The following is a 15761-nucleotide window of genomic DNA, read 5'->3' on the forward strand; positions in this document are numbered from 1 at the left end:
TTTTCAAGTATAGATATTCTTTATTGCATTCCTTCATTTGCATTAAACAATATATTTATATTTTTCAATATAGTTTTGGACAAAACACCAAGAAATCAACCTCATTTAACAAGAGACATAAGTTAATACAATGTGTGCTGCTTTCACAGGAAGAGAAAAGAGGCAAGCTGTAAAACAGATAAGGGAATCCAAGATACTGGCCACCGGGAATCACAGAATTTCACAATACAATCCACTTTTTAAAAAGCCACAAAATAAGCTAGGGATGAAAACCCAAAACAAGATAGATATGACACTGAAGTCAACCAAAAATACATACATGGCAAGATCTGGAGACAATTTGCCTTCTACCACGGGGACAAATGACAGAGCTACACCCAAGTGCCACTGTGGCAACAAGTCCCTGGGCGGCACAAAGCCCCTTCAGATGGCTTCTGATTGCCTGTCCCTGCGTTTTAAGCAGCAGTGGGGAGAGAGTGGCCTGCTCTGTAAGTCTCATCACAAATATGATGACCTAATTAATTCCTTTTGACTCCGTTATAAGACAAACCACGGGCTCTCCTTCCCTTTGGAAGAAGAGTGTAGAGGGTAAAGGAAATGTGGTAAATGTACTGGAATGGATGTTAAAAGACTCAGAGGGCAAAGGGCTAGAAAACAGTGTCTTCTGGAGAAAAGGGTTTTATTTAACAGATGCTAGAGAGTACAGATGGTTTAAAATAAAGGAAGGATAAATTCTAAGTTGTTAAGCTAAGGATACTAATAAGCCTTTAATATTACAAAGAACTGTCCCATTTAGAATTGGACACTAGTAACGTGCTGAAAGTTTATAAATGATTTTATTGTAACGACTCCTTTCTATTTAGGGGTGTACGCTTTTTCCACATGGGTCTTTAACAAGTCTTGAACAACAAGCTACCCAGCGGTAACGGTTAGCAGATCTCTTAACCACAGAGCAAGTCAGTAACATTGAGGATATGCCACGGCCAACACGGTAATAATCAGACTTCCTATTAAGAAAGATCTTTTGACTGCAACTTGGAAACATCTCTGAAAATGATTGAGAACAGCATTTCGAAATTCAAAGCCCTGTTCCTTCAGGCAAAGATAACCACCAGTTTTCTGGGAGAACCTAAACCAAATACCCAAGTACCTTTAGTGTTAGCACAGGGGAGTTGTAAGATAATCCCTTTGAACCCACACTTCCAGTCACTCTTCCTGGTTTACATCTAGAAAGTCTTCCTTCTAAGAAGCCAAGTGTTGTCTTGGAACATTGTTACGTTTACTGAGAGGGTTGGGTGGCGATGGCGGTGGGGAGCTTAAAACGTGTAGTGTTCACAAGTGTAGTACATCGCCCGCACTTAAAGACCGAGGAAGAAGAAATCATCTTAGCTTGCACAGAAAGGTAAGCACAGCATTCTAAAGCGAATTTGTACCTTCCACAAAACAGCAGAATATCTGAGTAAGCACAAGGGAGGGAGTTTTATTGCACTAATCATGCAGAGTGAGCACGTGTTGAAGGTAGGGACTGTTTCACTTTGTCCAGGATCTTGAGTTGAGTGAAGATCCCAGGCCATCTTCACCTTGGTCACTTCCTTTGGTCACTGTGTGTGTGCAAAGAGTCCGTTTTCAAAGTCAAGGGGGCTACTGAGAAAGAAATACCCAAAAGAAACAAACAAAAAACCAGATGAGGGTCTACAAAAAACCATGCGTCACAAAATCACTAAAAGCTTCTTAATGGTTTTTCTACGTTTTTCACTATGCATTTGCTATTAGATAAGCATTTCACAAAAGAAAACGGTCATAGCCCCATGCATTTAAAAGCAGGCTCCAATAAATATGTACCATTGAGTTTTTTCCTGCATTGTGACAAGGAAGTTTTGCGAAGCAGGACAAGGAGAACAAACCAACAGAACAACCAATTTCCTTGCTTGGTCTCTCAGGCCTACAACACAGTGAAGAACTCTAATAAATGGAAACAAAGTTGTCCAAGAAAGGTTGAGAATTCAAATTTATACGCACTGTAGAGCAAGTCTTAGAACAGGCAGTGGAATTTAACAGAGTGGTAAGTCTGGCTGACGGTCTTAAGTGTTGCATGTACTTACGCTCCTTCTTCTCTTAAGAGGGCCAAGAATTTTCTCACACGGTATTCGGGATCCATCTAAACACAACAGAAGAAATAAAGAAGATGGGTTAATGGTACCTTCTAATAACTATGCACTTCACGCCAAGGAAATGCGTGGTTTCATACTTCCTCCAGCGCTCTGCTGAGTCACAGAAATGTGTTAACCTGCTCCCTGACCAGCATTCTGACACACAGCGAAGCCGATGACCTCATTCCAGAGGAGTGAGCGGGATTTCCAAGCAGACAATTGCTGGGCATGGGGTTCCAAATGACCCAGCTGGTCATTCCCAGGCACCTCAGCTGAGTGTCCCGTTAGCTGGCACTGTGTAAGAGGACACGTGTGAGAGCAGACAGTGGCCACTCTTGGGGGTCAAAGGGCATCCAAGTCATAGAACTTATTATGCAAGGTATATAAAACTGAGACCAAAAAAACCAAAATTAAATTAAAAAAAAAAAAAAAAAAAAAAGGTGAGACCAAACTTAAAACCAATTGAGGGTGACTAAAAAGTAGCCTACCATCTATTCACGATTGACACGTTAGCTTTTCTTAGCCTTGGTCTCCCTCACACAGTTTCTTCTTTGCTATTAATTAAAAAAAATTGTGCTGAAAGTAAAAAAAGGAAGAATGGGGCTGACTCCTCTAACGCGACGCCTGGATAATCTGGGTCTCCCCTGACAGAAAAGCACCACGCATGGGGCGCCTGGCTGGCTCAGTCAATGGAGCATACAACTCTTGATCTCTGGGTTGTGGGTTCAAGCCCTGCACTGGGTGCAGAGATTACTTAAAAATAGTATCTTTAAAAAAAAAAAAAAAAAAAAAAAAAAAAAAAAAAAAGGCATCATGAGTCCAGGTGAAGATACAGAAGTTTTGGTTCGGGGGCTAGATTTAGGTTATTACTATTGCTCTCTATTCATTTTCCTTTTATATTCATATTTACTCATTTGTTTAAATATATTTTGTTCCCAGTGGTCAGCCAGAGATGTTATCTAAAAAAATGATGATTAAAAACATCTTTAATTCCTTAAGATGAATTTTTATTGTGAGAAACATGCCTAACTTTTAAAAAATGCTCCCGGGCAGGCGTCTGTTTCCCCAGAGGGAACTCCCTGCCCTCCAGGAGTAGCTTTCAAACGGCGGTGCGGCTGTGCAGAAAGGTACAATTGGATCCCTCCAACCACAGTTTTGTTTTTTCTTTTTTTAAGATGTCTTCTCTTCTATCCCCAGAAAAACATCCAACAGAAGTTTCAAATGTATCAAAGTTAAGAGGTCAGACTACAAAGGACTAAGAAAAAGAACGAAGAACTAACAAAAGAAACATTTTCCCTCTTTGGGAATAGAATTACATATGAATCAATTGTCAAGTTCTTTAAAAAAATGGAACTGGCTGGAGCTCAGCTGTAGTCCGTACTTGCAGGTCTTTGCCCATTAAATATATTTAATATGTGTGAGCAACGACTTACTGACTTGCCTGTAGCTATGGAATTAAAAGTCAAGAGAAAGGGAGGAAAAAAGTAATCTAGATAAATGACTTTATTCCCTCAGGTGACATCCAGTCAGAGCAGATACTCAGCACTGTGCAAGTTTTAACAGAATCGTGTGGAGTGAACAGAGAGGTAACATGACTTATATTCTGCTCAACTACATGCCTCTTCACTTAGGCTCAGTCTCTCTAAGGCAGATCTAAAGAGAATTCACTCAGCTGCACGAAATCCATTTGACATGAAGGGGTTCAAACTCAGAGGCCTCTGAAGTGTCAGTCGCTGAAGATTAGGCCCGAGTGCCCCACTCTCACTTTCTGCCCCACATACATAGAGGCATTAAGGTGATCACTGACCTGCAGGCATCAAAGGAAGAAGGGGTAGGGACTGGAGAGAAAAACCCACATAGTTTCTTCTCTGCAATTATTGAAAAAAATTATGCTGAAACCAAAAAAAAAAAAAAAGAAGAAGAAGAAGAGTAGAGCTGACTATCTTGACAGATTTATCTTTACCCAAGGAAAGAGCTAATACATCTGTATATGCACCTTTACCAAGAAGAAGCCTGAGCAAAGTGATTAGCCTGTAACTTTAATTTACCGCTCACCATGGAAAATAAATACATTTCAGTCTGGCTGAAAGTTCAATAGATTAAACTTTAGGTTTCTCAGAGCCACAATTTTGTTTTCAAATAGATGGGCCAGCAAAGATTAAAAAGGCTTCGCTTCATGTTCTCAATTTGTTATTGGTCCAAGAGCCTATTTCAGGTGTCGCCGTGAAACTCAGACCTCCCCCCCGCCACCCACTGCTCCCATCGAGTGAACGGCAGGACTGAGCAGCGGCAAACCACGCCAACAGTGCAGCCGGTGTGTCCACCGATAACCTGGGATGGACCCATCTGATGACAGTTTGATGAGCGCCCTACTGTGTGTCCGGCTCTGTTCTAGGCACTGTGGATTCAAATAGTGAGTGATCGCCAAGATCCCTGAACTCACAGAACTTGTAGAAGTACATTTATTATCTAACCAGTATGGCAGATAAGGACAGAAGACACAGGACGGGCACATGCAGGGTGGAGTCCCCAAAAGTAGATGTGCGAAAGTCCCAGAGAAATTTCATCTGTCTTTGTCCGGGTACTAGCCTAGGGCTCAGTTTTCTATGTGATCCTGGATGCTTTAACTCTACAGTAGTTTGCATGAAATTTCTAGGAGCCCAGCCAGGGGGAAATATATAGAGCCTAAGTCGATTCTGTACAATTCAATTAACATGTCCCTTAAAACAGTCTCCCAGGCCCCTTTTGGTGTAATGCACAGTAGCTTCTGGACCTCTGATGAACAACACCATCTTCCTTCCATCAGTAATCGGCTGTGTGATCTTGGATAACTCCTCACCACCTGTGGGACACTCAGTACCCTCATCTTTAAAACGGGGGGTGGGGGGTGGGGAGGAACAGCAAAGCAATTGCCCTTCAAAGCCCTTTCTAGTTCTAAGATCTAATGACTCCCTAAGTTAAAATTGAAAGTAACTTCATAATCTTTTCTTCTATTTCTGAATTTTAAGAAGAAAGAAAAGTACCAATAAGTTATTGCTGGTCTCAGAAGCAGGCTACTAATAGCAACTTGAGTTCAGAAAGAAGAGAATTATGACACATTATTCAAAACCCTGTAAAGGTGGGGTGCCTGGGTGGCTCAGTCAGTTAAGCGTCTGACTTCAGCTCAGGTCATCATCTCACAGATTGTGAGTTCCAGCCCCACATCGGGCTCTGTGCAGACAGTCCAGAGCCTGGAGGCTGCTTCAGATTCTGTGTCTTCCTCGCTCTCTGTCCCTCCCCCACTCATGCTCTGTCTCTCTCTTTCTCTCTCTCAAAAATAAATAAACATTAAAACAATTAAAACCTTAGTAAAGGAAATATAAAACCTTTTGGTATATCATGAAGCTGTGTCTGAATCACACAGAGAATGAAGCATCTTACCTGTAGCGACATCTCGATCAACATTAGTAACTTCTTGATTCCTATCCAAACCTTCTTCCCTTTGACTTGCTGTGAAATTGTGGTACGTTCCTTATCTTTGAAGTTGCCCAAAAGCTACAAAAGCAATAAAAATAACGAAAGCACTTTGAGAGTAAGTTAATTATAACAACATTAGTTAACAGTCACATTTATCCCTAAAAGAAGAGTGGTAAGAGCTACCTGACTGGTTTAAGTTGACAGGATTTTATCATATTTTATTTTATTTATTTTTTAAAATGTTTATTTATTTTTGAGTGAGACAGAGCATGAGCGGGGAGGGACACAGAGAGAAGGAGACACAGAATCTGAAACAGGCTCCAGGCTCTGAGCTGTCAGCACAGAGCCTGACATGGGGCTCAAACTCAGAATGGTGAGATCATGACCTGAGCCAAAGTCAGACACTTAACTGACTGAGCCACCCAGGCGCCCCGGATTTTATCATATTTTAAACTCCAAACTGACCTTCCTAACCCATTAGGTAAAATTATGAAAGTGAAAGCTGGTATCCTAAATCCTGTTTTCCTATAGAAAACTGTGGGTTTTCTATAGGGGCTGTTTTCTGGCTGTGGGGAAAAAAAAAAAAAACTCCAACCAACCCATAATAAATATCAGTTACAATTTTTGAGTAAATTTTTTTTTAACATTTTTTAACATTTATTTATTATCGAAAGACAGAGACAGAGCGTGAGCGGAGGAGGGGCAGAGAGAGAGGGAGAGAGAATCTGAAGCAGGCTCCAGGCTCTGAACTATCAGCATAAAGCCCGACGCAGGGCTCGAACTCACAAACTGCGAGATGATGACCTGAGCCAAAGTCGGACGCTTAAGTGACTGAGCCACCCAGGCACCCCTATATCAGTTACAATTTTTAACATGTGTCAAAGCAGAGACTAAATTTAATTCTTAACCAACCTCGACACCAGAGCTGCTCACATAGGTAATCTGGAGACATTTATCATATAGAGAATTTCTATTTTGCTGGGAGTACGCCCCAACCGCATGGGTCTTGCGGAGTTCAAGAAGCTTTTACCACTGCTGAACAAATCACTAGGTAACATTTTTTTCACAGATCTCATCAAGTCATTTGTGTACACTGATATTAACCAAAAGTTTTAATGAAGAATATAGTTTTTTTAAAAAAATTAAAATTTGGGGTGCCTGGGTGGCTCAGTCGGTTAGGCGTCCGACTTCGGCTCAGGTCATGATCTCATAGTTTGTGAGTTCAAGTTCCGCGTCGGGCTCTGTGCTGACAGCTTGGAGCCCAGAGCCTGGAGCCTGCTTCAGATTCTGTGTCTCCCTCTCTCTCTGCCCCTCCCCTGCTCGCACTCTGTCTCTCTCTCAAAACTAAATAAATAAAAACATTAAAAAAAATAAAAATTGGGGCGCCTGGGTGGCTCTGTCGGTTGAGCGTCTGACTTCAGCTCAGGTCATGATCTCGTGGTCTGTGAGTTCGAGCCCCGCGTCGGGCTCTGTGCTGACAGCTCGGAGCCTGAAGCCTGCTTCGGATTCTGTGTCTCCTTCTCTCTCTGCCCCTCCCCTGCTCACGCTCTGTCTCTCTCTCTCAAAAATAAACATTAAAATAAATGAATGAATGAATGAATGAATGAATGAAAATTAAAAATTAAACTTTGTCATCCTCAAAAAATTTAAGAAAACATTCCTATATTATGGACTTAGTAAAGCAGTTCCTTTTACTTCTGCAGCTTTTTGAAGTCTGTAATGTTTTAATCACGGTTCCAATTTATTAAATGCAGGTAAATGGGCAGAAAGCTGTTGCAAGGGACTGAATTTTCTGCATGCTGATTACTCTACCCTCCCCTTCTCCCATTCCAAGTTTCTGGCCCATGTACCATATGTATCACTCATGGCGGGCACACAGGAATTCATTCCTGGCAGGCTGGGTACTGCTTACACCAAGGAATGGGAGAGTCATTCACTTTCACTGACATTCACCTCTTCCTCAAATTCCTAAAACTACTGAAAGTATATCCCAGGCGCCCTGTTCTAGGTCAGCACAGAAATGAGGCACCGGGTGCAATGTCTGTGGTACACCCTGAGCGTTACTGCCAGCCCCAGCTCCTGTCGTACGGACAGTTTGCAATCCATTGACTTGTTTTCACCTCCAGAGCTTCCAACAGCTGCTCTCCGGTGGCAATGTTGGGCACATGGATGGTGGTGCTGAAAGCGTTCAACATCTCCATCTCCTGAAGGACATCTTTGCGGCTAGTGGTCCCAATGATAAGAAGCTTGCGGCCCTGCTCATAAGGAGAAAATGTGTTAAAATGCATAGGAGAAGACTGGTCAGGAAACCAGAGTAAGCCTGAACCATATCCATTTATTTAATTGCAGAAATGTAAGTGATTAGGCAAAAGAAAAAAAATTCAAAATTTTCCTCATGAAAATCTAAAGAAAAGTATCAAGAGTATGATTCAGAAAGAGAGACACTTTCTTTGGGACATGATCCAGAAAGAGACAACAGCTCTTTCTTGTCATTCGTGTCAATAAAATAATGGATAAATCAGGGAGACATACAAACCAAATAAAAAGATATATGTTGAAGTATATGTTGTAATTCATTTCTCACGGCCAACATGGTACACGTATGGTAGGGATTGGGAAAAAGGAAATGAATGAACAGAAAGTCTGTATCACCCACTTAGCAAAGATTTATTATGCTTTTAAGAAGGAGCAGGGTAACAAAAATTGCTTACATTTATGCAACACTTAACTGTGAAAGGTATGGTGCTGAGTGCTTTACATAACTGTGTCATTTAATATTTTTAAATTTCATTTTTATTTTTAACCCTAGAACATACAAAAAAATGTTTAAAAACTATAGCAGGCCTATGCCACCATTCCCGTGTCCCTCTTTCCAAAGGCAATCATTTTAAACTCTTAGTTTTTCTTCTTGTATTTACCTTCTTTTCTTACAATAACAAGGTGATACCACTATTTTTAGATTTTTGTTTTCCGCTTAAAATAGAATTTGATGACTATTATGGAAGATGAAGAAGATTTAATATTAATTTTTTACCACCCCCCCATGTGTCTCTTTTCTTGTCCTTCCAATGTAGTTATTTTATAGTCTTTGGTTCCATCTATATTCAGTATTTATCATGATTGCATAAATATGATTGACAGCTAAGCCATGTAATATACTATTACATTTCCTTTCTTAGGAAACATTTTATATTTATTAGAGTTAATGACTGCTATTTCACCCTTTGCTTAGTTTACCAGGTGCCTATTATAAGTTCATCCCCAAACACACACAACCATGAAAATCTTTTCAATACATTCAAACATGTCAGGGAATTTTAAAGTTTGTTTGTTTGTTCGTTTAAGACCTCCCTCTCCTAGAGTCCTCTGTTCTCAAAGCTCAGTCTGAACTGATAGCTCTCTAGGCCTGTTGCACAGCTGTAGCTCTAGAACCTTCCTCTCTCCTGTTATATCCCCTACATCCCGGGGTCTTCCCTTTACTTCATTTATTCCCTTTTCCACGGTGCATCTACTTCAATAACTACCAGAGAAAGGGTGCACAGGAGGTGAAAATGTAAAGACTTTGAATGTCTGGAAATGCTTTTATTCCACCATTAATACTGTCTACTCCACACTTGACAGTTTGGCTAGGTAGAGAGAACAAGCCTAAATATAATTTTCCCTCCAGAATTCTGAAGGCATTACTCTATTGTCTTTTAATTTTCAGTGTTGCTGGCTAGAAGACTGACGCCATTCTGGTTTTCTGACTCTTTGCTTTTACTTTTTTAATTTTTAAAGGATCTTTTTCTCATCCTTATATTCTATAATTGCAAAATTAGGTACTTTGAGATAAGTCCTTCTTTACTCATTCTGCTGGTGCTAGATGGGTCCCTTCTAAACTGGAAACCTCTAATCATTCAGTTTTAGGAAATATCTTGGATTATTTCTTTTCATTCATTTTCTGTGTTTTTCTGTCTTTGTTTTTTGCCTCCCCGCCCCATGGAATCTCCATTCGTTGCATACTGGTCTACTAAGACTAATCTATTATTGTTCTTTTCCTTTTTCTTGCTCCTGGTTTTTATTTTTTTCTCTTTCTAATGCTTTTTGGGTTAGCATCAACATCATCTTCCAAATTTATATTAAGTTCTTTGTATATTTTCATTTCTAAGCGCTCTTTCTTGTTTCTTGAATGCTTTTTTTTTTTTATTATATCCTATTATATTTAATGGCTATGATGCCTTATTTTAAGTCTGTGTGAATCCTATAGATTTTATAATGTTTTCTTCTGTTCTCTGCCTAGTCCTTGTCTCCCTGGAGTTCCTTTTTTCCTATTTGTTTACTGTAGGTTTTCCTCAAGTATCTTGGTGATTGTTGGATGACCATTCAGATTTAAAAATTAAATTAATGACTGGAAGCTCTGAGTCTGAGGGCTTTAATACAGGATGATCAGATAAGACTTGGCTGATTATTGGGAGTCCTTCAAAGGTCAAGATGTATACATTTTTCCCAGGGAAGAATCTTCCTCCTTCCTGAGGGCTCTAAAGCTAGTTTCCAGCATTCTGGGAGTCGATGGGGGAAGGGGTCTGGGTATCTCCATCATTCAATATGAAGACTCCCATTTATTCCTATTTACAGTATGGCATCTCTTGAGATCAGTGTCTCATTTACTGTTCATATAATCCTGACAATTAAGTACTCATGTTATCTCTACTGATGAGGCTATTGAATCTCACAGATAGAAGTAATTTGTTCAAGGTCAAACAACTAATATATAATGGAGGCAGGAATGGAAACCAGATCCAGAATCCAAAATCGTATACTGCTTTCTTCATGAAGAAAACACATTAAAAAAAAACAAAAACCAAAAACCGTTTACTTGGAAAACGGAAGAGGAACACATTTTAAACTATGTCACTAGATTGATGGTACACACTCATTCCACAGATAAGCCTTTAATACAACAATTGAACCTATTCACGGATCTTAGAAACGCATGATGTTAAAAGAAATTATTATGTGAAAATTAAAATAAACGCAGGAAAAGATGTTAAGAAATTGAAGATCAGACACCAAAACAATTTCAATTTGGGTTTTGTAAACATTACACCACTACTACCAATAAGGCATACCAGCCATTCACAGTTTTATTCATCGTTTTGTCCACCTACTGTGCCAATAATGGAAAATGAACCACAGGCATTATCAAAGAAACACAGGCATAAACAAAGGCATATCAAAGAAAGCTGAGTCCTTCTGGCACAATTAGTGACTGGCATATCAGATGACTGTGCAAAGACTATGGGGTACAAGTATATTTGTGGGGTGCCTGGGTGGCTCCGTTGGTTAAGTGTCTGACTCTTGATTTAGGCTCAGGTCATGATCTCATGGTTTGAGATGGAGCCCCTTGTTAGGCTAATGTGCTGACAGCACGGAGCCTGCTTGGGGTTCTCTCTCTCTCTCTTTCTTTCTCTCTCTCTGTCCCTCCCCTGCTTGTGCATGCACAGCACTTTCTCTCTCAAAACAAACAAATCCACATTAAAAAAAAAAAGAAGTATACCTGTGGAGTTTAACTGAAGGATAATCATTACTATTCTTCAAGACATCAACTATCTAAAAACCAAACACGTTTTCAACAGAGCTTCGTCAAGCTCCTAGATGAATGTGGAATAGATGTTGTATATAGAGAGAGAGACAGCTATGAAAGAGATGATGACGATCCAACGTGGACAGGTGGGAGGTATTATGCACAGGATGTCGTGGTAGAGGGAGGGAACATGTGGCACAGAAACCTCTCCTGCTCCTTCTCTGGAACAGAGTCTTAAGGAATGAGTAGGCTGATTAGGAAGATGAAGGGGAAGGCTATTCCAAGCCAGAAGGAGCAGAAACACCTAAGTCTGAAGGTGAAATAACAAAACCCGGGGAGCTGAGGTAATTACAAACACAAACGCATACACACTTCCGCTATCACAGAAGAGTGGTGCTCTAACATTCAGCACGAAATTCCATCTGTAAACTTGGGAAGGGATCTCTGAAGGCTAACAGATGCTAAAGGCCACACAGGCTGGTGGAGCTGCCTTACAATGAAAGGTAACTGACTGTTATCTCTCCTTTTCCTTAGGTTTTTAATGCTCGTAATTCAAATTCCCTCAATTCCCTCCATTCAGCCCATAATTCAAACTCCCTCATCTTGCCTTCTCTCAAGGAAGGCAGCGTTGGCCCTAGAAGAACAGCACTGAGGAAGAAGCTTTTTACTCCAGAAAGACAGAATTGCCATTTTCCTAGTGAAAGTTTCTCTAACGTTAACAATGACTACGCTCTTCGGAGTGTTGAAAGACTGGGAAATGTAGAGCAACTTATAATGGAAACGCTAATTTATGTTTTGCTTTACTTCTTGTTTAACAAGACTGCAAACACTGCAGAGAGGTCATGACCCAGGCGAGTTCAGGCCTTGACTTGTAAAGCATCATCTTTAAGAAAACACCGAAAATCATTACCAAATAATTAAATTGTGTTGGGTCATTTTGTCTATTAATTAGTGGTAATGCTCATGAGGAAGCTTTATCATGAAAAAAACTGAGTGTAATAAATCATATTGGAGAACATTTCGGAGGAAAAGCTGCCAGCAGCATGTAATAGGAAAGTCAGCTTTGAAAATAAAAGTAGAGCTCAACCCAAGAGGGGAAATCCAACTGGTTAATGTGTGGTTCCTAGGCTGAAGCCTACAGCATGGAAACATGCCCTTGGTGGAAAGAAAAGAAAAAAAAAAAAAAAAAAAGAGTGATAACTTATTTGAAGGGAAAAAAAATTGTTCCCAGCATACTCTTTACTGAGATTTGCTAGTTCCTGATACAATAAAGAAACAGGCCTAAATAAAATGACTATCTGCCAATCGGATTATGATAAACATTGTTCCAAGGTTAAGTAAGTATTAGTTAACTAATTCTTGGTACCATAAGAAGCAACTCAGGTGAAAACATTACCATGAAAAAGGCAGGGCTCAGTCAGGTGTTGATCCTTCAAAAAAACACTTCTTTACATGATGAAGAATGAACAAAGTACTAAGCAGTATCTAAGCCTTTTGCCACACAAAGGACTAACCAGATAATCCACACCCTTTCAGAGGTCCTGCCCATTGATTGGCCCCAATAAACTGATTTGTAACAAAAGTTCATGTGGAAGAAAGCTTTTTTTTCTTAAATAAAAATGCCACCAATATAATACTGCAGTGAAATGGAAGGGCTGATTTTAACCTGTGAACAAAAGTAAAGTCAGTTATGCAGTAAAGAAAGGCCATTCTTCCCGTATCATTCAATGCTGAGCAAGTGTAATACACCCTTGGTAAGAAGAATTAACTGTGAACAATTGGAAACCCTGAAATGGATTAAGAAGTGAGCTTAAAAATGCAACTCAAAACTGCTGTGTGCCGGGGGCCTTAAACTTTATGTTGATTGTTAGAATTTGAGGTTTTTGTAACTGAGAGTGAAAACGTTCAGAATAGTAAGGATTTCTAAGCCCAGTAAGCAAAAGACTCGTTGATCAGACCATTACCAAGAATTTATTCTGTTCAGATATTTATGGAATTATGAGATTTGATTTGTGTCTTCCAAGTGATTATAATTTAGCTGGGAAGAGCAAACAGACATTCAGGATGTGTACCAAGGAACACATCAGCAAACACAAACTAATAATGGCTGTGGGGGCACAGCATAAGGGGATAGTTTTATTAGAGTAGGTTCCTCTAGGAAGATTCCCGTAGTACTGTAGGGACACTGACAGAGAGGAGGCCCTGGAGGAGACGGGACGGGTCTCTAATGCTACTAAATCCTATGTGGGTGGTGGAGGCAGCTGAGCCAGGGCACTAAGTCTTTTTAGAGAGGGGAGTGGGCAGCCACTAAAAGGAAGACTCAGAATGCTAAACTAAGGAAGGAGATTTAGTATAACAAGCAACAGGAAACTACAGAAGGCTCTTGAGGAGGCAGAACGGCGATGGAGATAGAGAGAGGATCCTGGCAGCTGGAGGCAGGCCGGTCTGGGGGCCCGCAGGAAGCTGCGGCACCAATGGTGTGCCGGCACTACAAGTCAGCGTGCCCCGGAAGGATCCGCGTTGTCCCACCAATACCTCACACACGCCATCCTTTTGAAGGCAAGCCCAGGGCTGGCAGAAAGCAAAGGAGGAGAGGCAAGTCCCCTCAATGGCCAGGTGGTTTAGTGCGGTAGCAAAAGGTCAGGCTCCATCGTTCATAATCGTGTGATTTGGGGTAGATGATTTAACTCGAGTACCTGTCTCCTTCCCAACCATACAAGTGGGATACAAATCCTATCTATACCAGCTCGGGTGAAGAATGCTTGGGGAAGGGGGGGGTCTTGGCCATCGCGGTCGGAGGAGGCCAGAATGAAAGGAGATGCAAGCTTGAGCGCATAGGTCTTGAGAGGAACCTGAAAAAGCATTCTCTGCCTAGGATGTCGGGGCCCCATAAGGTTAGGGTTAGGTCAGGATCAGGTCTCGTGGGCGAGCAGTGGGGTGCCTGGAAATCCCTGTCCTCCCAACACAGGGCCCTGGCAGCAAACGATGCACACAGAGTGCATTCTCCCAGAGAGCCAACACTTCCTCTTAGGGGAAGATGAGAGCTCCAATCTTCAGCTTGACTCAGGTGGCAGTGAGGCCCACTTGGGGCCCAAACGAAAGATCAAACACCCCCTGGAATAGTGGAGTGGGTGAGAGTGAGTGGCCTCGTCAAGAGGCTTCTGAGGGAAAGGTCTGCTCAGGGCAGGGGTGTGAAGGAGCATTCCTGGTAAGCCGTGCTTTAGTCCACCCCTTACCCTAGCTTCATTCTTGGAACGGGAATAATTTCACACATTTTTACTTAGTTTCTATTAGCCAATACAGAGACCTTTAAAAAACATTCTACCCACCATAGTACTTATACAACTTTATCGCTGCATTTATTCACCAGTCTGAATCTTGTTCCTAGACTATCAGCTCCCTGGGGGTAGGAGCCGTGTTTCATTCCTTGTGGTTGTGAGCACAACATGCCTGGCGCACGGAAGATACTCCTATGCGCCCTCCGCCTAGAATGCTCTTCCCATCCACGTGATTCTTTCCCTAATGTCAAGGCATTGCTTGCACGTCACCTCTTCCACTGGGCCCACACAACCCCCCATGCTCCGCCATTTAAAACCAGTCTCCCCTTCTTCATCTCCCTTTATCCTGCTCTCTCTTCCACTGTATGGTTTAACATGCTCTGTATTTTACTCATTTACTACTGTCTTTACTTGTTTATTGTATTAACTGCTGGTCCTCCTTTAGGAGGACAGGATTTTTGTCTGTTGGGGTTTATTGATATATCCACGGCCAGCATAGTGCCTTGAACATACTGCGAAGGGAATAAATTTGTGTGGAACAAATGAACGGTGATCTCATTGTCGGCTTCAAGGGCAGCAGATCACTCCTTCCTTGTTACAGTCTCTCTTTTGGCCCTGGAGAAATGCACGTTATGCCAGTGTTCAACAGGAAAGTTAACTATCTACCATTTCAGAGTCTATACCTTGGAGCCTCACGTGGTGAATGCTAGAACAAGTTTTCAAGAAAATAATCCAGAATGAGCGGCACGTATGCTACGTTTACAACGTAAGTAGATGCCATAAGGCTGTTGTCTCTCTCTTTTAATCAAGTGATCGATGAGTAGTTAAGCTATTGATTGGAAAATACGGACTTCTCTAACAGGGAAAAGATGAGATTTATTAGAGGGCACTAATTTAAGATAGTGAATTAAGTATTATAAAGCATCTCCTACAACTCTTGGTTTCCCCAAAAAAAGAGAAAAAATTGACTACCATTAAAAACAACCAGAGTCTGGACAGTAAAAGGAGAGGAATGGGGCCTCTTTGCATATCCTGCATGCATTTCTGATTTCTCATGCTCAAAATGTCTGTAACTTTTTTTTTTGTAGTGAAATGTTTAAGTTGAATACCAAAGGAAGGATGTTTCAAATAAATCATGCTACAACTAGGCTGACGACTACACTTAGACGCTCCATCAGACTGTACCCTGAAGCAAATTCTTAGTCTACTGTCTTTGTAACCATCCTCATGGTGCTGTAAGGACAGAGGACAATCAGGAGGGGAATTCATGATGCAGATTGGATATGAAATGAGAAACTTTACCCCAAATAATTT

At 41.1% G+C, this 15761-nt stretch overlaps 1 protein-coding gene across 2 annotated transcripts in view; it reads right to left on the reverse strand.

Annotated features, from left to right (window-relative positions):
- NSF (N-ethylmaleimide sensitive factor, vesicle fusing ATPase) overlaps nucleotides 1-15761 on the reverse strand; it is a 143546-nt gene continuing 127785 nt past the window's right edge. Inside the window, exons 18-22 of one of the 2 annotated variants that reach the window (XM_060645793.2) lie at nucleotides 7727-7861; nucleotides 5571-5684; nucleotides 2103-2158; nucleotides 1843-1942; nucleotides 1-1644 (exon numbers count right to left, since the gene is read on the reverse strand). In XM_060645793.2, coding sequence (XP_060501776.2) covers nucleotides 1642-1644; nucleotides 1843-1942; nucleotides 2103-2158; nucleotides 5571-5684; nucleotides 7727-7861 — 408 coding nt within the window. In that variant the 3' untranslated portion in view covers nucleotides 1-1641. The remainder of the gene's footprint in view (nucleotides 1645-1842; nucleotides 1943-2102; nucleotides 2159-5570; nucleotides 5685-7726; nucleotides 7862-15761) is intronic. The other variant, XM_060645794.2, reaches the window with a different exon arrangement.

Source organism: Panthera onca (genome assembly GCF_046562875.1).
Source record: "Panthera onca isolate mPanOnc1 chromosome E1 unlocalized genomic scaffold, mPanOnc1 haplotype 2 h2.Chr16_ul_2, whole genome shotgun sequence".
NCBI lineage: Eukaryota > Metazoa > Chordata > Mammalia > Carnivora > Felidae > Panthera > Panthera onca.